General features: G+C 42.1%; 2 protein-coding genes across 2 annotated transcripts in view; both read left to right on the forward strand.

Annotated features, from left to right (window-relative positions):
• The window catches only part of LOC141092600 (transient receptor potential cation channel subfamily V member 6-like), a 189,628-nt gene that overhangs the window by 68,850 nt on the left and 92,802 nt on the right, over positions 1 to 27,976 (forward strand). The gene's annotated exons all lie outside the window — the stretch shown is intronic.
• Positions 34 to 27,949, forward strand: LOC141092725 (uncharacterized). The gene is made up of 3 exons (XM_073579119.1): positions 34 to 60; positions 5,770 to 5,966; positions 26,937 to 27,949. Exons 1-3 carry the CDS (start codon positions 34 to 36, stop codon positions 27,529 to 27,531), a joined length of 819 nt encoding a protein of 272 aa, XP_073435220.1. The 3' UTR covers positions 27,532 to 27,949.

Genomic DNA, 27,976 nt, shown 5'->3' on the forward strand with positions numbered 1-27,976 from the left:
AGCCCCAACCACCGTCACTCTCCCACAGAAACGATGATTCACTGTATCAATACAAAAAGGGTGGGGGAATAAGAGGCGCAATAGTACCCTATCACTAGTGACACTACGATGTGAGTGGTGTAATGCAGTTCCACTCACCTATTCCAGTTGTGTGACCCACAACTGGCTTGAAGACATAACACAGTATCAGCTGCTGCAGGACCTCCACCGACCACTCCAACGTGGAAAAACTGCCAGAGAATATGGGAAGCAAGGTGTGCCACAGTCCGCGCTGCTGAGTCCACAAAATCACCTGGGATGCAAGATGTTGTAACAAAGTACTTCTTTATTCCTTCCTACGCGTTTCGGCGCCCTTCCTGGCACCTTCCTCAGGGTAATTACACCAGCCATAGGAGCAGGGAATTTATAGCCCCTTCCATTAGCAATTATGGGTGTGTTCTGTTTACATATGATGTCATAATGGTCATCACTGGGGGAGGGGCCAGCATTTTTGGCACAATTTCACACAAATAACATAATAAAACAAGAAAATCCTTCAAAATACTTGCTAAAATATACATAAAAATCCTACCAGTAAAATGATATGAAGACCTTCATAAAAACTGCAGCGGAAACATAGCCAAAGTATCCAGACTGTCAATGCAAAAACAAAAAAAAAAATTTTTTTAAAAACATTATCTCCTGACTTTCAGGGTAGTAGAACCCATGTGTTTACTGGTTTCATTGTTTTCTCTTGTGACTTATGTTTAGCGCCACCCTCCTGCTGGTATCAGTGCCTTTGGAACATAGGTTCTATGAACTATTTTTTCACAAAACTATCCTGTTAAATATGTGATACTATGGTTTGTTAAAAAATTATTATAAAAAATTGCAATGAACAATTTTCTTTATTTTTGTTTTGTAGGAGGGAATCAAGGAGCGATGCTACTATTAAATAAACTTCATAAAATAGATTATTTCTAAAATTAACTGCTTTTAAAAAACTTTTATTTTTATTTTCATTTTTATTTTTATTATTTATTATCAATAAAGAATTATCTAAAAATTACTATTATATAATCGTATTATTAAAAATGGCCTGAAAAATGTGTCTATCATCTTCCGTGTAGTTATGGTCACTATTTTATATATTAATTGTGGTGGTGTCACCCATGAAACGTGTGTCTGTTGGTCTAGCACACCTGGGTTCTAGTCCCCAGGAAAGTCACAGGTCTCCATGCAGGCATAAATGACATGGGACAATCAGGAAAAATTATAAATTGTTGTGAGCTTATGCATATTAAATTAGGGAATTGTGAAATTCTAGATAGGATACCAACTTTGATATATATTTAAACAAAATAAATGTTTCTGCCCCACGAACCAACCAGACGATTTTAAACTTTTCATAGATGTGCATCAGTATATTAGGAGGTTGACTCTCAAAAGGCATTTCTTATTAAAGCCAGATGACACGAAAGATAACAAAAGTGAAGCATCATCTGACCCTACTCTGAAAACAAAATCCAATTTCTATCCCTTGGAAAGTAGGGGTCATATACTAGAGACGTTCCAAGACTTACTATTAAAAGATCTTAAAAAGGACACCTTAATGAAGAAAGCCGGCAACATAAGGGGGGATAAGAATAATCTCACGAAGAAAGAGAGAGAAGCCCTGAAAAATTTGGGTAAGAATAGTGAAATAGTGATTCGGGCAGCCGATAAGGGGGGCGGCATAGTGATACAAAACACCAATGATTATAAAAAAGAAGCATTAAGATTATTGTCGGACACTAAATACTATGAGAAAGTAAAAAATAACCCGTACCCCACATTAACAAAAATACACAATCAAAAAATAAACATGGCATTCCAACAGGGGATAATCAATAAGGACTTAAAGAAGTTTCTAATAAAAAGGCAACCCCCCATTCCATTCCTATACCACTTGCCCAAGAGTCATAAAAGCTTGGACAATCCCCCTGGGCGACCAATAATCTCAGGAATTGATTCCCTGACAAGTAACCTTGCCACCTACATTGATAGAAATTTACAGAAATATGTGGTGAAATTAGAAAGCTATATTAAGGATTCTACGGATATGATCAGGATTTTGGGAGGAATCACATGGAAAAAATCATATAGATTTGTCACCATGGATGTTACATCATTGTACACGAATATAGGTCATGAAATAGGATTACTCTGTACTGAATACTATCTAAAAAGAGACATACAATTGGATATAAGGAACATCAACTTCATTCTGGATGGCCTAAATTTCATATTAAACAATAACTTTTTCACCTTTGATGGTGACATGTACCATCAAAAGTATGGCACAGCTATGGGTTCGAAAACAGCTTGCTCGTACGCTAATCTTTTTATGGGTCTTTTTGAAGACATACATATATATGGAAACAAATACAAGAATGGCTTGGTTTTATATAAAAGGTTTATTGATGACTTATTCCTGATCTGGGACACGGAAGTTGGCGACATGGAGGAGTTTTTCAGTGACATAATTAATAACCACTGGGGGATAAATTTTGAACGAACAATACATGAAGAAAGCATCAACTTCCTGGACCTAACAATTTTCTCTGATGGCACAAGGATACATACAAAAACATACTTTAAGCCTACGGACAGGAATTCGTATATTGATTTCAGGAGTGGACATTACACAAAATGGCTGCGTAATATACCGTCCAATCAATTTAGAAGGATAAAGAAGAATTGCACTTCCAAGGATGACTACGCTTCTCAATCTGAAATACTCAGAAAAAGATTCCTAGAGAAAGGATACCCAAAAAAATTGATATCCAGCACACAAAAGCACAGTGGAGAAATCCCGCAAGAAACCCTCCTTATACAGAAAGACAGAAAAGGGACAGAGAAGAACAAAGCATTCAATTTTATAACGACTTATAATAATTGTCACAAGTCAATCAAAAAATGCCTTCATACACACTGGCACTTACTTCTAAGTGATCCAATATTAAAATCCATTGTACCTGATAGACCAGGAATTACTTTCCGCAGGGCACCAAACATTAAAGGGATAATAGCTCCTAGTAGGCTCAAACAGAAGACAACCACGAATTATGCCAAAGTACTGCATAAGAAGACATCAAAATGTAGAAAAAATAGATGCCTTTGTTGTCGGAGCATCCAACAGACAAGCAGCTTTAAATCCGCATCAACGAATGAATCCTTTACCATTAAACATGACATGAATTGCTCTACAGAGTTTGTAATTTACTTGCTTGAGTGTCCATGTGGCATGCAGTATGTTGGCAGAACTATCAGACCACTTCATGAGCGGCTAAACAAACATCGTTCAAATATAAAGAGTGGGTATAGAGCACATGGAGTGTCATTCCATTATGACACGTATCATAACAGAGATGCAACAGCAATCAAGATAACCCCGATCGATCATATAGCAGTGAATATACCCAACAGATTTGAGCTGCTCAAAAAACGTGAAAAATATTGGATGTTTAAACTGGACACATTAAAACCGAGAGGGCTAAACATAATTTCAGAACTAATATAGGTAGGGGTCATATACTAGAGACGTTCCAAGACTTACTATTAAAAGATCTTAAAAAGGACACCTTAATGAAGAAAGCCGGCAACATAAGGGGGGATAAGAAAAATCTCACGAAGAAAGAGAGAGAAGCCCTGAAAAATTTGGGTAAGAATAGTGAAATAGTGATTCGGGCAGCCGATAAGGGGGGCGGCATAGTGATACAAAACACCAATGATTATAAAAAAGAAGCATTAAGATTATTGTCGGACACTAAATACTATGAGAAAGTAAAAAATAACCCGTACCCCACATTAACAAAAATACACAATCAAAAAATAAACATGGCATTCCAACAGGGGATAATCAATAAGGACTTAAAGAAGTTTCTAATAAAAAGGCAACCCCCCATTCCATTCCTATACCACTTGCCCAAGATTCATAAAAGCTTGGACAATCCCCCTGGGCGACCAATAATCTCAGGAATTGATTCCCTGACAAGTAACCTTGCCACCTACATTGATAGAAATTTACAGAAATACGTGGTGAAATTAGAAAGCTATATTAAGGATTCTACGGATATGATCAGGATTTTGGGAGGAATCACATGGAAAAAATCATATAGATTTGTCACCATGGATGTTACATCATTGTACACGAATATAGGTCATGAAATAGGATTACTCTGTATTGAATACTATCTAAAAAGAGACATACAATTGGATATAAGGAACATCAACTTCATTCTGGATGGCCTAAATTTCATATTAAACAATAACTTTTTCACCTTTGATGGTGACATGTACCATCAAAAGTATGGCACAGCTATGGGTTCGAAAACAGCTTGCTCATACGCTAATCTTTTTATGGGTCTTTTTGAAGACATACATATATATGGAAACAAATACAAGAATGGCTTGGTTTTATATAAAAAATTTATTGATGACTTATTCCTGATCTGGGACACGGAAGTTGGCGACATGGAGGAGTTTTTCAGGTTATATTTTTTTACGGGTTATATAAATTATAATCCCCCAACCCCCCCCTCTTGGTCACATCCTGAGTGGGTAAGAAAGGCACACCATAGTAGGAGGAATTCCTGCATCCTTATGTTACACACTTAAGCAAACCTCACTTTATTTTTTCATACTATCTTTTTTCATTTTATTTATTTTTTCGTCTGACTACTTTCTTGATCGCACGGGTATATCTAAACACTTAATGTCTCACATACACCTAATGACACATTTATTTTGTTTAAATATATATCAAAGTTGGTATCCTATCTAGAATTTCACAATTCCCTAATTTAATATGCATAAGCTCACAACAATTTATAATTTTTCCTGATTGTCCCTTGTACTATGTCATTTATGCCTGCATGGAGACCTGTGACTTTCCTGGGGACTAGAACCCAGGTGTGCTAGACCAACAGACACACATTTCATGGGTGACACCACCACAATTAATATATAAAATAGTGACCATAACTACACGGAAGATGATAGACACATTTTTCAGGCCATTTTTAATAATACAATTATTTAATAGTAATTTTTAGATAATTCTTTATTGATAATAAATAATAAAAATAAAAATGAAAATAAAAATTAAAGTTTTTTAAAAGCAGTTAATTTTAGAAATAATCTATTTTATGAAGTTTATTTAATAGTAGCATCGCTCCTTGATTCCCTCCTACAAAACAAAAATAAAGAAAATTGTTCATTGCAATTTTTTATAATAATTTTTTAACAAACCATAGAATCACATATTTAACAGGATAGTTTTGTGAAAAAATAGTTCATAGAACCTATGTTCCAAAGGCAGTGATATCAGCAGGACGGTGGCGCTCAACATAAGTCACAAGAGAAAACAATGAAACCAGTAAACACATGGGTTCTACTACCCTGAAAGTCGGGAGATAATGTTTTTTAAAAAAATTTTTTTTTTGTTTTTGCATTGACAGTCTGGATACTTTGGCTATGTTTCCGCTGCAATTTTTATGAAGGTCTTCATATCATTTTACTGGTAGGATTTTTATGTATATTTTAGCAAGTATTTTGAAGGATTTTCTTGTTTTATTATGTTATTTGTGTGAAATTGTGCCAAAAATGCTGGCCCCTCCCCCAGTGATGACCATTATGACATCATATGTAAACAGAACACACCCATAATTGCTAATGGAAGGGGCTATAAATTCCCTGCTGGTGTAATTACCCTGAGGAAGGTGCCAGGAAGGGCGCCGAAACACGTAGGAAGGAATAAAGAAGTACTTTGTTACAACATCTTGCATCCCAGGTGATTTTGTGGACTCAGCAGCGCGGACTGTGGCACACCTTGCTTCCCATATTCTCTGGCAGTTTTTCCACGTTGGAGTGGTCGGTGGAGGTCCTGCAGCAGCTGATACTGTGTTATGTCTTCAAGCCAGTTGTGGGTCACACAACTGGAATAGGTGAGTGGAACTGCATTACACCACTCACATCGTAGTGTCACTAGTGATAGGGCACTATTGCACCTCTTGTTCCCCCACCCTTTTTGTATTTATACTGTATATTGGGTCTCACATTAGCTCCTATTCTGTATATTGGGTTTAACATTAGCTCCCATACTGTATAATGGGTCCCACACATAAGCTCCTATATTGTATATTGGGTCTAACATTAGCTCCCATACTGTATAATGGGCCACACATTAGCTCATATACTCTAAAATTGGCCCTACATTATCTCCTACATTGTATAATGGGCCCCACATTAGCTCCTTCACTGTATAATGGGCCCCATATTAGCTCCTATACTGTATATTGGGTGTCACATTAGCTCCTATACTGTACATTGTGTCTTACGTTAGGTCCTATACAGTATATTGGGTGTCACATTAGCTCGTATACTGTATAATGGGCCACACATTAGCTTCTATATTGTAAATTGGGTCTTACGTTAGCTACTATACAGTATAATAGGCCACACATATCAGCTCCTATACTGTATAATGGGTTGCATATTAGCTCCTATATTGTACAGTATAATGGGCCCCACATTACCTCCTATACTGTATATTAGGTCTCACAGTAGTTCCTATACTGTATAATGGGCTGAACATTAGCTCCTATACTCTATATTGGGTCTCCACATTAGCTCCTATACTGTATATTGGGTCTCACATTAGCTCCTACATTGTTTAATGGGCCCCAGACATTAGCTCCTATACTATATAATGGGCCCCACACCAGCTTCTATACTGTATAATCGGCCCAAATTAGCTCACACGCTGTATAATGGGCCACACCTTAGCTTCTATACTGTAGAATAGGCCCCACCTTAGTGCCTACACTGTATAATGGGCCTCCAAACTGTATACTGCCCCCTACACTTTATGAGGGCCCCACAGTAGTCCCTATAAAGTATGAGGACCTCTCCACTGTTTCAGGATTCCATATTGTTTGTGATGCCTCCTCAAGTTTTAACTATAATAAAAAAAATCATATACTCACCGCTTCCAGGATCCTGACGACTCCACCGATGCAGCTCGGGTGGACCAATGTGATGTAATAACCCTGATGCACACTCAGGATGTCAGAGTCTCGATGCGGTTGCGATGATGTCACCACCCTGGGACTTTGACATCATGTGCGTAGGTACCCCGGCAGTTCTGTAGACCACAGGTTTAAAACCACCGGTGGTCTAGAGAACAGAGAGCGGTAGTCCAAGGAGATTGTGCCTTCCTGCTGTACCGCGAGGCTTAAAGGGGTGTTCCCATCTCCAATATCCTATCCCAATATGTAGTAGGTGTAATAATAATAAGAGCAAATATCTCCAATTAGAAATGTAGTTTCTGGAAATGGAGTAAATGGAGTTTTTTTGTTAATTCAAAATATCTCTTTCCTCATGTGCAGGCATTGCAGGACCTTAGGGATAGAGATGTGCGAATTTGTTCTGATTCGGTTCCGAAAACGATCAGATTCAAATATTGTTTTTGCAATATTCGTCAAACACAGCAGAAAGTCATTAGTCAATGGGAGTAGAAATTACCGAATATGTTCAGAACCGATCATAAGACAAACATTCGGCACGAATAGTGTTTGAATATGGCTTGAATACGTCAAAATCAGATCAGGCCAAAATCCACACAAATTCTCTCATCTCTACTTAGGGAGCTAGCTAGATGGCCCCTCTGAACATGGAACCCACGGCCCCCCTACTGGCTCTTTACCTTTGCTACATATACTATAGTGGTCCGTTTCTCTGCTTAATGTAATCTCCTGACCTCATGTACTTCCTGTACACTACTATACTGCTCTATAGCTGTGCTACCTAACATATCATGCTTGTATATACCTGTAATTTATCTACGTTACTGATGTCTTAGGCCTCTTTCACACTTCAGTTTTTTGCATCAGTTATAATCCGCCAAAAAGGCGGACAAGCGGATCCGTTCTCAACTGATGTGAATGGATGGCACAGGATCCGTTTTCAGACGGATCCTGAAAATGAAAAAATTTAAAGGAATCGCTGGCAAGAGAGAGAGAGAGAGAGAGAGAATTTTTTTTTGTCCGGCACCCAGAAAGAATTTCGGGTTAAATGAGTGTCTGGAGGATCCGCCAGAGAAAAAAACGTTACAAGCTCCGTTTTGAAATCTTTGAGGATGGTGACGGACAGCAACTTTTGGCGGATCCTCACAAAAAACGGATGCAACAGACAGCAATCCGTCACAATCCGCCATTAATGCAAGTCAATGGGAAAAAAACGGATCCTCAAAAAAAAATTGAGGATCCGTTTTTTTTCAAAACCTGGCGGATTGTGACTGATTGTAAAAAACGGAAGTGTGAAAGAGGCCTTACTAAAGAATTTTGTTCTTTGTAGAGTGGCTATTGGATATTACTCAGTTAGTCTGTTAATATTATTCACACACCATGTAATGTAGTTGTATAGTGGTATTATTGGTAAAATTGGTGCATGGTGAGTTATAATAATAATAATCTTTATTTATATAGCGCCAGCATATTCCGCAGTGCTTTACAGTTTAACAGTTTCAAAATACAAGTCATATGTAACAACGTTAACAATACAATAATTAAAGCAAAATTAGACAACCCTGCTCGTGAGAGCTTACAATCTACAATTATTTGAGGGAGATAAAAAGTACATGTGTGAATTTGCAGTGATGTATTTACAATGATGGTCCATCCATCTTGAGGGAGTGGGGGATAGATGGGGATAGTGAATGGGCTACACATGCACACTTCCACATAAAATGACTTTGATTAATGAACGTGATAGGCCGCTCTGAACAAATGTGTTTTGAAGGAGTGCCTAAAACTATGCAAATTGTGGATAGTCCTAATTTCTTGGGGTAGAGCATTCCAGAGGATTGGTGCAGCATGGGAGAAGTCTTGGAGTCGGGAGTGAGAGGTACGGATTAGCGCGGAGGCTAGTCGAAAGTCGTTTGCAGAGCGCAGTGGTCGGTTAGGCCGATAGACAGAAATGAGGGAGGAGATGTAGGGGGGTGCTGCACTGTGGACAGCTTTGTGGGTGAGAACAAGTACTTTGAATTGGATCCTATAATGAATGGGCAGCCATTGTAACGATTGGCGAAGAGCGGACACGTCTGAGTACCGATTAGCCAGATGGATGACCCTGGCTGCTTCATTAAGTATGGACTGGAGAGGGGAAAGTCGAGTAATGGGGATATCAAATAATAGAGCATTGCAGTAGTCCATGTGGGAGTGGATCAAGGCGACAGGAAGGGTTTTTGTTGTTTCCATGGTGAGAAAAGGGTGGACTCTAGAGATGTTCTTCAGGTTTAAGCGGCAAGAGCGGGCAAGAGATTATATATGGGATGTGAAGGAGAGATTTGTGGCAAACATAATACCCAGACAGTGCACCTGCTGCTGGGGTGTTATTATGGTGCCACCCACGGAGAGGGAAATGTCAGGTTTAGGGAGGTTAGTAGAGGGCTGGAGCAGAAGAAGTTCAGTTTTGGAGAGGTTGAGTTTCAGATAGAGTGCGGACATTATGTAGGAGACTGTGGACAGACAGTCACTGGAGTTTTGTAGTACAGAGGGGGTAAGGTCAGGGGATGATGTGTATAATTGTGTGTCATCAGCATAAAGATGGTACTGAAAGCCAAATCTGCTGATGATCTGTCCAAATGGGGCCGAGTAGCGAGAGAAAATAAGGGGGCCAAGGACTGAGCCCTGAGGTACCCCAACAGTGAAGGGAAGAGGAGATGAAGTTGAGCCAGCAAACAAAATACTGAAGGAGTGGTCAGGATAGAAAGAGAACCAGGAGAGAGCAGTGTCCATAATGCCTAGTGACTGGAGCCTAGAGAGTAGGAGACAGTGGTCAACAGTGTCGAAAGCTGCAGAAAGATCGAGAAGAATGAGTTGAGAGTGTTCACTGTTACATTTTGCTGTCAGAAGGTCATTGGTAACTTTGAGTGCAGTTTCAGTTGAATGTAGGGAGTGGAAGCCGGACTGTGAAGGGTCTAGGAGGGAGTGAGTGGAGAGGTATCGGGTATGGTGGTAGTAGACTAGGCGCTCCAAGAGATTTAGAGATGAAGGGGAGATTGGAGACTGGTCTGTAGTTGTTTGTGCAGGATGGGTAGAGAGCGGGTTTCTTTAATAATGGAGTAACAATAGAGTGTTTGAAGGAGGATGGGAAAATGCCCGAGGAGAGAGAGAGATTAAAGATTGTAGTTAGGTGAGTTGTGATGACTGGAGAGAGAGACTGGAGGAGATGTGAAGGAATGGGGTCGGTAGTGTACGTAGTCAGATGAGAAGAAGAGAGGAGTCTGGAGACTTCTTCTGTGATGGGATCAAACGTGGAGAATGAGCCAGGGGAAATGGGAATCGCAGCACTTAGTGGTTGGGAGTGGATTTCCTGACGGATGTTATCTATTTTCTCTATGAAGTGAGTGGTCGGTCATCAGCACAAATGCCTGTGCTTTTGGCCTGAGGAGGGAGAGAAAGGTGTCAAAAAGTTTCTTGGGGTTGTTGGATAGTGAGGAGATCAGGGTGGTGAAGTAGGTCTTTATGGCAAGGTGAAGGGAAGAGTTATAGGTTCTTAACATAAATTTGAAGTGGGTGAAGTCTTCTGGTGTGCAGGTTTTCCTCCATAAACGTTCAGCACTCCTAGAGCATTGCTGGAGAGGTTGAGTTTGCGGTGTGAGCTAGGGCTGTTTTACTCTGTGTTTGGAGGTTCTGAGGGTGAGGGGCACTACTTGGTCCAGGTGCTTCTGAGAGTGTCAGTGTAGTGATGTACAGCCAGATCAGGACAGGAAAAAGAGGAGATTGGGGACAGAGTGTAGGGAGTCTGAAAGTGTATAAGGGTTTATGGTTTGTAGATTTCTGAATGTATGAAACGTAGGAGTGTGCTGGGGCGGGCGAGGATTTGTGAGCGTGAAGGAGAGAATGTTGTGGTCAGAGAGGGGAAGCAGTGAGTTATTTAGGTAGGAGATTGAACAGAGCCGGACAAAGACCAGATCAAGGGTGTTACCGTCCTTGTGTGCCTCAGAGGTTGAGAGCTGTGAGAGGCCGAGAGAAGTGGTTAGTGATAGAAGCTGGGATGCAGATGTAGAAGTAGGGCTGTTAATGGGGATATTGAAGATTCCCAGGATAAGGGATGGGAGTTCTGAGGACATGAAATGCAGCATCCAGGCTGAGAAGTGGTCAAGGAAGTGGGTGGGTGAGCCTGGGGCCTGGTATATGACCGCTACTCTGAGAGGGGACGGAAGAACCTGATGGTGTGGACCTCAAAAGAATGGAATGAGAGTGATGGAACTGGGGGAATGATCTAGAAAGTGCATTGTGGGGACAGGATAATACTACGATCCTGTCACTATGTAGGTGTAACAACAGTGGTCGTGATGTAACGGTATTATTTGAACCTTTGATTGCGGTATCATTGGTAATATTAGTCTTTGCATGGTGTGTTTTCTTTAAATATTACTTACATGTTGCTACTAATCACTGTATGATGGTAATATTTATTGGTAATAGAGTGGCAACAATGTAATATATAGTAGTATATAAAGCGTTTTTTTTAAGGTGGGGGGACTTATGACTTGGGTGTAAAACCCTAGAAACACCCTCACTTGTAAAAAAAAAAAATATAAAAAAAGTCATAATTTGATGGCTATGCAGCATACAGTTCTTTTTATAGATAAATATACTTTTTTTTGGATGTCAGCGAATATTGGTGCCAACATATTCACATTCATATTCCCCAAAAGAATAAACCTTAACCGCAGCCCTCTGTGATGTCAGGACATTTATTGTCTATAGATGATGTGCTATGGCTTCTGAAGCATTAAATTGTGAATTATTTTAACATAATTAAAGTAAGGTTATGCAGCAGAACTAAACCTTTATCTTTGTATCATGTGCATGGTTAGCTTAATGTAGTGAAGCTGTGAATTAATTCCAAGCTTAGGCCGTGTGCTCATGTTTGTCTTGTCATTCTGTCAAGTATTGAAATCACAAATTTGGCTGAGTGATGTTTGTTTACTGGGTTATTTTGTGCAATATTATTCTAGAGTAATGAGGAAATCATTAACTCTACCAATGCAGCTCCTAAGGAAGGAAGGTCTAAGGAGAAATATATCCTTAGTCATAGTCATGACAGTATAAGACAGACACATTAAAATCAGGATAGTATTATCCAAATTTCGACATATTGTATCAACCTTTTGAAGAATTGATGTATTAAAGAAGGATCACAACATAATCATGTTTGGGACAGAAAAAAGAGGCATGCCATGAACATTTAGTTGACACCTTGGTTTCTTCTGCTGCGCTAATATTACTGGTTTTGCTTCCAAACACCCCACACAAATAAGCATAAATGCAGCCAAATATTCATTTTTGTCCTCTAGTTATTTCTTCCCTTCTTCTAGGAGACATAACTATAGATTATTATAATTCTGTAAACATAGACATTTGAGGACTTGCTACTGAATGAATCATAGAATCATAGAATCGTAGAGTTGGAAGGGACCTCCTGGGCCATCTGGTCCAACCCCCTGCTCAAAGCAGGATTCGCTAAATCATCCCAGTTAGATGTCTGTCCAGCCTCTGTTTGAAGACTTCCATTGAAGGAGAACTCACCACTTCTCGTGGCAGCCTGTTCCACTCATTGATCACTCTAACTGTCAAAAAGTTTTTTCTAATATCTAATCTGTGTCTCCTCCCATTCAGCTTCATCCCATTGCTTCTAGTCTTTCCTTGTGCAAATGAGAATAAAGTTGATCCTTCTACAATGTGACAGCCCTTTAGATATTTGTAGACAGCTATTAAGTCTCCTCTCAGTCTTCTCTTTTGCAAACTAAACATTCCCAAATCCTGCAACCTTTCCTCATAAGACAGGGTTTGCAGACCGGTCACCATTCTGGTCGCTCTTTTCTGAACTTGCTCCAGTTTGTTGATGTCTTTTTTAAAATGTGGTGCCCAAAATTGGACACAATATTCCAGATGAGGTCTGACCAAAGAGGAGTAGAGGGAAATAATTACTTCACGTGATCTAGACTGTATGCTTCTGTTAATACATCCTAGAATTGCATTTGCCTTTTTTGCTGCTGCATCACACTGTTGACTCATATTCAGTCTGTGATCTATTAGTATACCCAAGTCTTTTTCACATGTGCTGTCACTTAGCCCTATTCCTCCCATTCTATATATGCTTTTTTCATTTTTATTGCCCAGATGTAGTACTTTGCATTTCTCCCTGTTAAAAACCATTCTGTTAGTTGCTGCCCACTTCTCCAGTTTATTTAAATCTTTTTGAATCCTCTCTCTCTCTTCTCTAGTATTAGCTATCCCTCCTAGCTTTGTGTCATCAGCAAATTTAATCAGTTTACCCTCAATTCCTTCATCTAAATCGTTGATAAAGATGTTGAACAATACAGGGCCCAGGACAGAGCCCTGTGGTACCCCACTTGAGACATTCTTCCAACTGGATGTGCAGCCATTTACGACCACTCTTTGGGTCCGATCACTAAGCCAGTTATGAATCCACCTAACAGTTGCCTTGTCCATTCCATACTTAGTCATTTTTTCAATAAGGATTGTATGAGAGACTTTGTCAAATGCTTTGCTGAAGTCAAGATATACTATATCTACAGCATTTCCTTGATCCACCCAATCAGTAATACCATCATAGAAGGAAATTAAATTAGTCTGACATGACTTATTAGTTACAAACCCATGCTGACTCTGTTTAATCACTTCATTCTTATCCAGGTATTGACATACATGTTGTTTAATAATTTGTTCAAAGATCTTTCCTGGTATAGAAGTCAGACTCACCGGCCTATAGTTGCCTGGGTCCACCTTCTTCCCCTTTTTGAAGATAGGAACAACATTTGCTCTTCTCCAGTCTTCTGGCACTTCTCCTGTTCTCCAAGAATTTTCAAAGATTATGGAGAGGGGTTCAAAAATTTCTTCTGCTATCTCCTTCAGTACTCTGGGGTGTAATTCATCTGGACCTGGAGACTTGAATACATTTAGGTTAGCTAAGTGTTTCCTCACTATCTTTCTGTTTATAGATATCCTGGATTCTTCTATTCCCTTAATAGGACAGTGAATAACAGTTGATGTTACATTTCCTTTCTGAGAGAAAACAGATGCAAAATAGGAATTTAAAAGTTCAGCCTTCTCAACATCCTGTCTTACCATTTCATCATTTTCATCCTGTAAAAATCCTATAGCATCTTTGACTTTTCTTTTACTTTTGACATATCCCCAAAATCCTTTATTATTGCTTTTGACATCTCTTGCAAGCCTCAATTCATTTTCAGCTTTAGATAATCTGATTTGTGCCTTGCAGGTTCTGCAGACAGCATTATATTCTTCTTTAGATATGCCTCCTTCTTTCCATTTTATAAACATTTTTTGCTTCCTTTTTAGCATGTGCTTAAGTTCTGTGTTCATCCATCCTGGTTTCCTTAAATGCTTCCTATTCTTCCCTCTTTTCGGAATTGTTAACAACTGTGCTTTGAGAATTTCATTTTTCAAGATTTCCCATCCTTCCTGGACATTTTTGTCTTTAAGGATATCCAGCCATTGGATCCCTCCAATTCTCTTTCTGAATCCCTTAAAATCTGCCTTTCTGAAATCTAACCTTGACGTCTGAGTCTTCACAGGTCTTCCGCCTCTAGTTATCCAAAATTCTAAAATAGCATGGTCGCTACCTCCTAGGGTCCCAGCCACTTTTACCTCCTCAACCATTTCCTCCCTGTTTATAAGGATTAGATCCAAGGTAGCAGTTCCCCTTGTTTTCTCCTTTACCTTTTGGAAGATAAAGTTGTCAGCAAGAGAGGATAAGAATTTCCTTGACCTGTTAGTTTTACCTGAGAGAGATTCCCAACAAATGTCTGGATAGTTGAAATCTCCCATGACAACTATGTCATATTTTTTGGAGAACTTGGCCATTTGATGCATAAAGAGTTCATCCATATCTTCAGCTTGCACAGGCGGCCTGTAGTAAATGCCTACAATGGTGTCCTTTCCATTGTTCTGTCCTTGTATTCTTACCCAAACAGTTTCCACAGAACTCCCAGTCTCTGAAGCTTCAATCTCTGTGCAGATATACGCATTTCTAACATACAATGCGACACCCCCTCCTCGTTTATCAAGTCTGTTTCTTGCAAATAAGTTGTATCCTTCTAGTCTTGTATTCCAATCATGTGTATCGTCCCACCAAGTTTCAGTGATTCCAATGACATCATATTTCTTTTCCTGTGTTAGTAGTTCCAATTCTCCTTGTTTGTTGCCCATGCTTTGTGCATTAGTATAGAAACATTTTAGTTTGTGATTGGTTTCTCTTTCGCCAATATTTTTTTTAATTAGCTTCTTTCGTCTTTGTTCTTCCTTTCCACTTCTAATAGCAGAGTTCTCAATAGCATTTGTCAGGTGTATGGCTTTTTCTGGTCTTTTGCTTCCCTTCCCATGTTGTTCTAGTTTAAAGCTCTCCTTACAAATGTAGCAAGGCGACTTCCAAATACCTGCTTTCCAGTCTTCGTAAGGTGCACCCCATCTCTAGCAAGTAGTCCATCGTATAAGTAGTTCACTCCGTGATCCAGAAATCCAAATCGTTGCTGACGGCACCATCGACGTAGCCAGTTGTTCACCTGCAGAATCTTATTCCACCTCCTTGTTCCATGGCCATCCACTGGGAGGATGGAAGAGAAGACCACCTGCGCTCCCAGTTCTTTCACTTTCTTGCCTAAGTCTTCAAAGTCTCTGCAGATGGTTTCCAGGTCGTTTCTTGCGGTGTCATTTGTCCCCACATGTAGTAGCAGGAATGGGTAGTCATCTGTAGGTCTGAAGAGTCCTGATATCCTGTCAGACACATCTTTAATTTTTGCACCTGGAAGACAGCACATTTCTCTTGAAGTTATATCCGGTCTGCAGATAGCGGCCTCTGTTCCTCTCAACAGGGAATCCCCCATGACCACCACTCTCCGTTTCTTCTTCACAACATTTTTCTTTCTCCATCCAGGAGGACTCTGAAGGCGTACAAGGTTGCTGTTTGTTGGCAAAGTCTTATCCTGATGTATTTCTTCATCGTTTTCCTGCGTGAGAGCCTGGTACTGGTTTCTGAGCAGTATGGGTGCTGACTGCCTCCTGATCCTCCTGCTTCTCTGGGTCACATGTCTCCATTCCTCTGTTTCTTCAGGTGCACTTCGAATTTCTTCTCTTTCTGTAACATGAAGAGATAATTCTGCTCTGTCCAAGAACTCTTCACCTTCCTTAATGATCTTCAACGTAGCTAACCTCTCTTCGAGATTTTGCAACTTTTCCTCCAACAGGGTCACAAGCTTGCATTTGTGGCATGTGAAGTTTGGCTTTTCCACTGGTAAATCTGTGAACATGTAGCAAGAAATGCAGCTCACCAAATGGCTCCTGGCCTCTTCCATCTTGAGATTTCTTAAAAACGATGAAAGATGAGCCAAAATTCGCGCGCCGACAGAGATGTAATTCTTACTATATAATGTACAGAAAAACAAGAACAAAAATCCAAATGAGTTAACATGGTGATAAAAATACACCACTGTTTTTTTCTGGATTTCACTTTTAGGCTATGTGCCCACGGTGCGTGTTAAAACGCACACCAAAAACCGGACTCCTTCCCAGAAATCGCGCAATTTTTTCCGCGCGATTTCACCGCGATTTTACCGCGATTATGATCGCGATTTTGCCGCGATTTTCGTGTGCGATATTCAAGCACTTTCCAAGAGATTTGAAGCATCGCTTGGAAAGTGATTGACAGGTTGGTCACACTCGTCAAACATAGTGTTTGACAAGTGTGACCAGGTTTTTACTATTGAGGCCGCCTATGCGGCATCAATAGTAAAAGATAGAATGTTAAAATGCTAAAAAAAATTAAAAAATCGGTGTATATTTACCTTCCGGCGTCCCGCGCTGCATTCCCGGGCCACAGCGTTCCCAGTAATGCCTTGCGAGACCTGTGATGACGTAGTCTCACGTTGCTATAGCGATCTCGCGAGACCGCTAGAGTCACACGAGACTACGTTACCACTGAACCGTGCTGCAAGGCATTACTGGGAACGCTGAGGCCGGGAATGCAGCGCGGGACACCGGAAGGTAAATATACCCCGATTTTTTATTTTTTATTCTTTTTTTTACAGGGGGATGGTACCCAGGGCCTGGAGGACAGTCTCCTCTCCTCCACACCGTGGGTACCAACCGCACATGAGACGCTTAACTTCCCGCATGGTGGGCATAGCCACATGCGGGAAGTCAGCGATTCTCATGCATTCCTATGGGTGCGGAATCGCGGCATTTCTTTGCGATTCCGCACAAAAGAATGAGCATGCTGCGATTTTTTCCGTGATGCAATTCCGCCGCGGAAAAAAGCGCAGCATGTGCGGAATGCCATAGGAATGCATGGGGGGCGTTCTGTACACGATTTTTAAACGTTTTTGCTGCGTTTTTGCACCGAAAATCGCGGCAAAAACGCTTAAAAATCGCTACGTGGGCACACAGCCTTAAGGCATTCATTGTAGAATAAAAATAAAATGGAAATATGGATCTCCAGGCCAGAATAACAACGGCAATTTCCAATTTATATAGTTTTGTTATAATAACTTTAGTGCCCTGTAAAAATTCCGGGGTTTTTTGTCACCATTTTCTCAGACCCATAACTTATTTATTGGTTTGTCAATGGAGCTGTGTAAGAGTCAATTTTTTGCATGCCAAGCTGAAGCAACCAATGAACACACACAGACAGAGGCAAAGGCATAAAAAACCTGCATCGCTTCTTTCTTGTGTTCATTCCAGAGCTGAATTCACAGGTACACTGCTCAGTGCCCTTGTGTATTTTCCTCCATGTGGTTTCTTATTTTAAAAAGTGACCTGAATCTACACTTTAGGGCTCATACTCATTTGCGAGAAAAACGGATGAGTGCAATTCGAGAAAAAAATTGGATTGCACTCTGATCAATGTTATTCAATGGGTTACATCTCATCTGCTATTTTTTTCTCAGCTGAAATCGGACTGAAAAAAAAAATCGCAGCATGCTGCGATTTGCTGCGTATCTCAGACGAGATTCGCCAATGCAAGTCAATGGGTGCGAGAAAAAAAAATCGCACATCATACTGACCATCCGTATGCCGTCCATTTTTGACAGATACCTTACCATTCTGTGGTATAGAACACTGTAAATGGTCCTGTAAATGATTGTAGAAAATAGTTGCAGAGAAAAAAATGCATTGTATACGCTTGTCATACGGATGTATTGTACTCGCATGACACTTGCATGACACTTGTCCGATTTTCCGGTCCTGATATCGAAACTTTTTTCACACATATGGTTATGAGCCCTTAGGCTGGAGACACCTTAGCGATTTAAAAATCGGTCTGATTTTGATGCAAGGAAGTCGGACAAGTGTAATGCAATTTTCATGCGAGTGTCATGCTTTTTTGTGTGAGTACAATCCGATTTTTCACACATAGCATCCGATTTACATTCAAATGCTGTGCATTTGCTATCAGACTACAATGCGATTTTTAACATGAGCTTTTACATAGAAAAATGTTCTAAGTCATTTACACATCGTTTGAAAATGAAATATTCTTCAAAACATTATTTATAGATAGATTAGATTAAAAGCCAGCAAATGATCTGCAGGGTACAGTATAGAATAGAATAGGTAGAATAGATATATACACATAGAATAGGTATATATACTGTACATATGTCAGTGACACACACACATATATATATATCTATATCTTTATATTGCATAGAGATATAGATAAAAGATTAGCCGTTAATTCATTTGTTGGCTTCTGTAAAATCAGTGCAGGAGCTGACAGGATAGAAGACATGGTTGACATACAGTGAACACACGCAGAATAGTTAGATATATAGATGCTAGTGACCAATATTATTAGTATAGTGTATGTACAAATTATGGGACATGTGTGTATTTAATAAAAGAGTCATTTCAGGAAAAAAATGGCATGGGCTCCCGTGCAATTTTCTGAGCCAGAAAGGGAAAGCCAGCGACTGGTGGCAGATATTCATAGCCTAGGAAGGGACCAAGGTTATTGCCCCCCCCCCCCCGGCTACAAACATCTGTCCCCAGCCGCCCCAGAAATTACGCATCTCTAAGATGCGCCAATTCCGGCACTTGGCCTCTCACTTCCCACTGCCATGTAGTGGGTGGCATATGGGGTAATAGTTGGGGGTTGAAGGAACCTTGCTATTGTAAGGTGACATCAAGCCTGGCTTAGTAATGGAGAGGTGTCAATAAGACACCTATCCATTACTAATTCTATAGTAGTAAAAGGGTTAAATAAACACACAGCCAGAATAAAGTCTTTCAATGAAATAAAACATTTAACACAGTTTGCCATTTTTATTGTTCAGCTAATCCAAGTGATACACTTGTTCTCCTGTAAGAAATAAAAAAAACCCAAAACAGTATACCATACCATACACAAAACGAAAAAAGTGGTTTGGTACCCTGTTCCCCAGTAGAAAAAAAAACTTGATTGTCATATGTATAACAAAAAAAGTGGTTTGGTACCGTGTTCGCCAGTAGAAAAAAAATATATAAAGGGCTCTCAGTGAGAGAAACAAAATAGGAATCTTGTGGGTATGATACCTTTTAATGGCTAACAAATAATAGTGAATGTTGTCACAAAGCAAGCTTTCGGGACTGCTTACGTCCCTTCATCAGGCTGATATGACAAAATATTTGAAGAAACTTTATTTATATACAGTTTAAAGCACAACATTTCAATAAACAAACAATGAGCTTGGAGAGAGAATCCTTAATTAGGTAAGATCAGATAGGTAGTATGAAAAGTTCTGAAGATCAAAGGGCTACTTGGAGGAGATAGCTCAGATATGGTAATGGGTCATAAAACCTTCTGACAAATTGAGTCCTGTGTGAATAGAATTAAAGATAGTAATGAATTTATGCTCCCACACTCTCCGATGTGTCTGTGATTTAAAATTGCCTTTTAAAATGACAACTTTCATATTGCCTATGTTGTGTCCTGGACCACAGAAATGTTTAGCCACAGGTAAATGGGTTTTTTTGTCTGTAATTGTATGACGATGAGACCTCATCCTTGCTCTCAGTCTCTGTCCTGTTTCTCCAACATAGAGGCCACCCACAGGACATATATTGCATAGAATTAAATACACCACATTGGAAGAGGAACATGTGAATGTCCCAGGGATCTTATAGTCCTGCTGTGTGTTGGGAATTTGGATTTTGTCTTTGGTCTCTATATGAATGCAGGTTTTGCATCTTCTCTCATTGCAAGGATATGTTCCTCTTGGTGATCAGAGGGCATTGAACTTCGGATAATGATGTTTCTTAGATTGGGAGGTTTTCTGTAACATAGCAAGGGGGGGGTCTTACATACCATACACAAGGTACATACCATATCATACCATACCATCCTGACCTCTGACGAAGGACAAGCATCCGAAACGTGCGTAGGGGTGACGCGCTAACCCTGGGAAAATGAGACAGCGTCACTCACTTGAGGTAAAAAATATGGACTTGCTTATATATAGTTTATGACGCTCATATGAATAAGTGTCCATGCTTGGTACCTGTCTCATTTGAGCTTAACATTATCAGCTATAGAGGGGATTGACATGTGTCTATGGATGTCATGTGATTCTTTCCTTTTAGGCATTTATTCATCTAGCTGGATACTTATAAACATACCTTTGGTTAATACTAAGTAATTAGTGAAGAGGTGGTCACATTGGCATTCCTCTGTATTTGCACTTACTATTCTCTGTCCCATTGGTTAGGGTGTCTTTGTTTTTTATCTGCACTTTTGTGTCTGATGGTTGCACTGGATGTACCCCACACTTTTTGCTGTCTATTTAATATCTAAGGTTTCAATAAAATATTATATTTTTAATATAAATGGACTTTTTTGATCGTGTTTGTGTTTTCCATTTAGCGATCTGTCAACATTCCTGTCCTCTATGTGGCAACTAGATGTGTCATTGATTAGATATAATTACATGGACATTGAACCATGTTGCTACCTTTCATTAGCTTGTTTCAATATACCATACCTGTCCGGCATTCAATCCCACTCCGTAAATTCATATCTGGACCATATACAGTTTACAACCAGGAGCAGTGCTAATGCGACCGTCCCAGCTGTAAACTACTGCTGAATGAATGAGATGATGCCAGTGCTTGCTTCAGATACAAGCGCTGATGTCACTGAGTCTGCCCTCCCTGCTGGCCTGACCCACACTGAACCGTGGAGCGTGGGAGAATGAACTGGCATTTTCCCGCGCTCAAGAGTTCACCGTGGGTCAGGCTGTGAGGCTGCACAGCATCAGTGACGTCACCGCTATTCACTGAACTTTTTGAAATTTACCAAATGGCTGCAATGAAACAAAGAGTGAAAATTTTAAAGGGGGTCTGAATACTTTCTGTACCCACTGTAAGCTATTGACAGACATGTCTCTCTCATAGAGAACTCAGGAGCTCTTAGCTTAAAGAGCAGTACTCTGTGTGGGAGAGCCAGCCTAGATGCCTACTGGCAAACAATCTTCTGACAACCTCTAAAATGTGACTAGCTTAAGGGATGTTTTCACTAACCCTGACTACAGTGGAGACTTCCTGTTTTCAGAAACCACCAATTACACTTGTTACATGACCTGGTACGGACTGGGACTGAAATTCAGCCCTGGCATTTGAAATCACACAGGCCCACGCTGTCACTATTCCCAAGCACCAGATGGGATATATATTACTAATATTACCCTGGATGGAGGAAAGCAAGATTTACTACCAGACCAATATTTCCAATGATACCCGTCAGCGACTTTGTGCTTCATCACAGCTCTTAACAGTATGGGTGTCTTGACAACACAGATTCTGTTAACAAAATAGCAGACAAGGCAGCCCATGACCAGACAGGCCCTTCTGGCCTTGGCCAGAATTGTCAGATGGCCAGTCCGACCCTGTACATGACTGTACACCAGTTGACAGGAGTAGGTAGGAGGAAAGCTACCAGAGTATGTGCCCAGGTGCTGAGTTCCAGAAATTTCAACAAGCCCTTAAACCTTCCCCACAATTGACGTACCTATACTTGATAGTCGGATAGGGGTTCCTGACCAATGAAATATAGAATATGTCATGGCTATCGTGCGCAGCACAAGAGCTGTGCCAATGTGATTGCCACTGGGAGCTCAGCTTACGTGATAGTCGAGCCCCGGCTGTCACAGCCAGGAGCGATCCTCACACTGCCACAGCTGTTTATCTCCCTAAATACCACAGTCGATATCTACTGCAACATTTAGGAGGCTGAGGAGGGAGCTCCCTCTCCCTTTTCATTGGAACCCCCAAGACATCATCATGAGGGCCCCATGGTTATCATGGCAACCAGAGGTCGTCATGATGACCTCTGGGTCAGCCTGCTACTGCAAGCCTGTTAGATCATGCCAGGAGCATGTTCTAAGAATCTTCTGTCACTGTAATACAGACAGTGAATATCGTAAAAAAAAAAAAGTGTCAAAAACGATGCTTTTTCATCATACCACAGAACAAAAACTGAAATGTAAGTAATCTCTATATATAAATCTGAATGTTTGTGTGTGTGTGTGTGTGTGTGTCACGAACCAGCAGAGTGGGACACAGTTGAAGAGCAGGGCTGAGGACAGATACAGCAGGATAGTGCATGGAAAGCGGGGCTGTGAGGAAGACAGCCTTCAGGACAGGGGCTGAATAGTGCCAGTGTGGTGCCCCTGAGGATTCAGTTGCCACAGAGGTACTGCACCTCCTCCTGAGCTGTGGTACCCCACCAACCAGGTGAGTTGGAGGCTCCTAACCACGCTCCAACACTCGCATCCCACACAACATGGTAGTTCAGCAAAGCCACATTGCCGCTCCCTGCTTGGAGTGTAGCAGAGCACCTTTGGTGGCTCCCTGCTTGGAACACGAAACGTGCTGGGAGGCGGGTGGAGTTTAGAATACACAAAGAGCGGGAAGGTTTAGGTAGTCAGTCAGTCAGTCTGTCAGTGAGTGGGAGAGAGTCACTCAGAGAGGAGTGAGGATCCCTGGAAGAGGGATGGAGGAAGGAGTGCTGCAGCTGCCTCAGTGATCTGAGCCAGCTGGCACAGGAAAGGATAGAAGGAGAAAGACATTGGACTGAAACCTGATCTTCTATGAGAGAGAGGGATTAGTACGGAACGAAGGAGTAAAAGGGAACAGAGAGGACGTGGGTTATAGGAGAACTCTGCCTAGAAGTTCTAGGCGCAAGGCCGGGGCCCGGTCCCCGAGGTTGTATGGATACTGAAGGTCCTGCAGCAGTCACCGGTGGAGTAGTGGGCTGTAAATGCACTACTCCCAGCTAAGACTTGGGAGCACAACAGCAATGAGAATAGTGAGCCGGGACTCAGGAGAGAGGAGTCCCCGAAGCAGGCTACAGCTGTCTGCCGTACAAGTAGAGTTCTTGGGAACATCTGTCAGGAGGCACGCCAGTGTAACTCAGTACTAGGAGTACTTCACACTTAAAGGCGCTATAAGAGGAGACGTTCAGAAAGGCACATGTTGGTGGTGGCGGAGTGTTGGAAGGGAGCATTCCATCTGATCTGGAGGTTGACTGAGTCCCTGACCCGGAGGACACAGCATGGAGGCAGGCATCTGTGTGTGCTACAGACTGTGAGTAAAGCTTTGGAACTGCACGCCCTGGTGTCCTCCAATAATTCCTGCGCCAACACACCCTGTACCACTACATTTGGGTATCAGCTTCTACACTGCCTGCACCTCTCCTCTTCCCCTACATCTACACTGCCCTAGGGCTACAGCTCCACCTGTGGGGAGCTTCACCATCTTGGCTGCAACAAACCACCAGCCCCAGAGGATCTGCATGCAGCATCGGCCCAACATCCCACTTGCTGAACACCACAGGTGGCGTCACGAACTATTCCATTAACTGCAAACCACCATTCAACACCCCTGATTACTTGAGCGCCCAGGGCCACGGAATGTGTCACAGCTGCTGTGACACATCCCCCTGACACCGACCCGGTACCGAGTACCCAACGGCCCTGGAAGGGCGACCCACCAGCATGCTGCGAGCCCTGTCCCGGTTCAGTCGGTGCTCCCCGTCGCCAACTGCGCTATCCCCCTCTCCCCTGCAGCTTCCCGGCCTAAATTTAGTTCCCGCCTTCTACTGCGGCCTACTATAGCACTAGGCCACGCCCCCGCAGGCCGTCCAATCACACGCGCTGCAGCTCCGCCCACTCCTGCAAGCTACACCCACTCCAGACTCCCACATTAGGCCACGCCCCCGCAGGCCAGCCAATCACATGTGCTGCAGCTCTGCTCTAGCTCCGCCCACTCCAGCCAAACGAACAATCTGCGCACCTGTCTCTCCTGGTCTCGGCGTCACCGCGTGTGGTGCATGGAGAGCGGGGCTGTGGAGGAAGGAAGACAGCAGGGCTGTAGAGCAGGGGTCTCAAACATGCGGCCCGCTGGCCATGCGGCCCCTGAGGCAGGCATCTGCGGCCCACCACATGTCTCACTCCCTGAGGCAGGGGGAAGGCACGCATTCAGGAGCGGCGATGGCATTGGCTGTTCTGTGTGCACACACTGCAAAGGACCTGTGATGAGGTCACAGGAGGGGGAGGAGTCAGCTGTCACATGATCAGGGGGCCTCAGTGTGTGTAGAACAGAAGCTGCTGTCTGTGTGCTGGTTGTCATGGTACTGGATAAAGGTAAGTTTATACGTGGGTTCAGGAGTGGTTTACAGGGTGGATGGAGCGGAGCCCTGTGTGTTCGAGGTGTACGGAGCAGAGCCCTGTGTGTATGAGGTGTATGGAGTGGAGCCCTGTGTGTACGAGGTGTACGGAGCAGAGCCCTGTGTGTATTAGGTGTATGGAGCGGAGCCCTGTGTGTACGAGGTGTACGGAGCAGAGCCCTGTGTGTATGAGGTGTATGGAGCGGAGCCCTGTGTGTACGAGGTGTACGGAGCAGAGCCACGTGTGTACGAGGTGTATTGAGGTTGAAAGGAATGCGGCCCCCCAGCTCAAATTTTTTTTTATGTGTGGCCTATTTACTCTGCCGAGTTTGAGACCCCTGCTGTGGATGGAGAGAGCGGGAGAGCAGGGCTGTGAAGGAAGAGAACGGGGCTGTGGATGGGGAGAGCAGGGCTGTGAAGGAAGAGGCAGGGCTGTGGCAGAAGAGAGCGGGGCTGTGGAGGGACACTGGGACATGGATGTAGAGCGTGGCTGCGGAGGGATAGAATGGGACGGCGGGTGGAGAGCGGGGATGTTTCCATTTGGTGAACGACAAAAAAAACTCTGAATTTCTGTTTTTTACTTAATTTTGTCTTCCAAAAGTCAGGATAGAAAGTTATCAAAAAATTATAAGTACACAAAAATGTTGCCAATAAAAACGTCAACTTGTCCTGGCAAAAACCTCACATGACTCTATCGCCAGATATATTGAAAAATTTTAGCTCTCAAAATATGGTGATGAAAAAATTTTTAATGTGTGGCAGCAGCCAACCATAAAAAAATTAGATAAATCTGGTATTGCTGAAATCGCACCAACCCAAAGTGTCTAATCACTTATACTGTATGAGGAACAGCTGTAAAAATAAATAAAACCAATTCTTGACCTGCTGTTGATTTGTTTAATCTTCCTCCCAAAGATCACAGTAAGGCTCGGCTTGTTGAAGATTCCTTTTAATGATGCAGATGGGGACACTGTGGACTCTGTCTGGTCTATGATCCGGCGATGTCTCTCGCTTTAAGCATGCGTAAAAGCGTGGTCAGGCCACAATTTTGTGCACTTTTGAAAAGGTCAATGCTGAAAAATGGTCAGATGGCGTCCAGAGTAACTCTGCTGTCTGGATTTGTCGGGGTTTCATCTGAATCACACCATTCGAAGATTTAGGCCGGAGTCATACCAGCGATGAATACGGTCGAGTGCTATGCGAAAAAAAAATCGCATAGCACTCGAACCAGTATTCATCTATAGGGGGAACTCACATCAGCTTTTTTTTTCATGTCCGTATTGTAAGTGCGAGAAAAATCACAGCATGCTGCGATTATCAGTGTATCTCGGCCGAGTCTCACCAATGCAAGTCTATGGGTGCAAGAAAAAATCGCACACCACACGGATCATGCGTGTGACTTGCGAGAAATACGCAAGCATTGGGCAGGTGACAGGAAATTGCCTCAGCCATTATTCAGGAAGCTAATTACCCTGGGACGTTCTAGAGCATGCCACCTTCACGCCTCCACGGAGTACAGCAAGATGGCAAGACAAATTAATGTTGAGCTTTTGATTGTTCTGGTGCAGGAGAGGCCAGAAATTTGGGAGGTACGTTACGCACATTATGCAGACTGTGGTCACAAGGATGCATCATGGAATCATAACTGCAGGCAAATTTTTCCAACATATGAAGAAAGTACAACTGAGGTGCAGCATGAAATGAGTAAGCACTATCCTTAAAAAAAAAATAAAATTATTTCTTTTAAATGAAGCAACAAATGAACCTAACATCATCATATGTGATGTTATGCTTGCTATCCTGCCAGTTTACACTTGTCAAGTAGCATGCCACAATAGGCTGTAACCTACATTTGCCTATGCATACACTGTGATCATAATGTCAAACATTTGTTGTGTTACTTTGAAGTGTGTGATGTCACTAGACGGTGTCGCAGCTGCAGTGACCGGTTTCGCCGTGAGTGTCAGAATCGGGCCAGGAGTGGGGCAGAGGGCACAAAGAAGTAAAAATATATTTATTATGATAGCTTAAATTTTCTAGCTCCTGTTATGGATCTCCATCCGTAAGTGCATGAATCACCACACCACACATTTGACATGTGGCCTTATAGTACAATAGTAATATGTGTAATTTTTTTTGTTTGTTTTTGTTTGGAAAAACAGAACTGATTCAAACATAACTGAGCGGGAGACTGCATCGGACTCCGAGGTCCACGTCGACCATGTTGGTGAAGGGGAAGAAGTGGCTGGAACATTTTCCCAACCATCAACAAGCCAACAACCACAACCACCAGCATGCCCAGGACAGGAGGCAACTCAAGAAGAGGAGGACCATGGGCAAAGTAGCAGCCCTACACTCCCACTTGATACATCACCACAGCCTGCAGTAATCCCACACCATGGCCGGCGCAGGAGGGAGCTTGCCGCCACTGGTACAAATGCACAGAGTCTGGCGCTCAATCTGCATACAATTCTCGGTGAAGTGAGGCTGCGGGCCAGAGGTGCACTCCAGATAGTTATTGATGCATGCACCCAAACCAATAACCCAACTCTGGTCTTGGCATACCTTGGGAGATGGCAACTTTCAAGACAAAACCTTCTACAGATGCCTGGACTACCCGAGGAGACCACAAGATCAGTGGGTGAACCCCCTCCCACACGGAGACCTTCACCACAGCCACATGAAGGTCCAATACAACACCGCCCACAACATGGCCTTTTATGGCTACAGCTGGACCTCACCAGTATGGCCACTTGACCATACCCAGTGTAGGAGAGTGGCGACTACATGGGTATGGTCAACATGGACATTCTGGAGGGTATACTCAAATGGGCCCTGCCAATACCCTGTATTATGTTAATCCATACCCAAATGCTCAGTACCACCATGTTCCACAACAGGTCCATGCTACGTCATGCAGCCTCCACCACCACTCCGGGTTACGGTCAATTAGCCACACAAAATAGCCAAAAGCACTCAGATTTCCCTCCCGCCATCTTCTCCACCTACATATGAGAATCTGTGAATGCATTTTTTTTTTTTGGTGGTTTATAATTTTTTTTTTTGTACTTTCAAACTTGTTTGAGGGCTGGTAATAGTGGTCGTATATGCCATATGATGTGAATATGGTTATTTGGTTTAGCAAACATTATCTAAGTAAAGTCAGTTAATTCAATGTGTGTGTTTTGTTGTGTTGACACTA

Source organism: Dendrobates tinctorius, unplaced genomic scaffold, assembly GCF_039654945.1.
Source record: "Dendrobates tinctorius isolate UK_male_01 unplaced genomic scaffold, ASM3965494v1 ptg000060l, whole genome shotgun sequence".
In the NCBI taxonomy this organism is placed as follows: domain Eukaryota; kingdom Metazoa; phylum Chordata; class Amphibia; order Anura; family Dendrobatidae; genus Dendrobates; species Dendrobates tinctorius.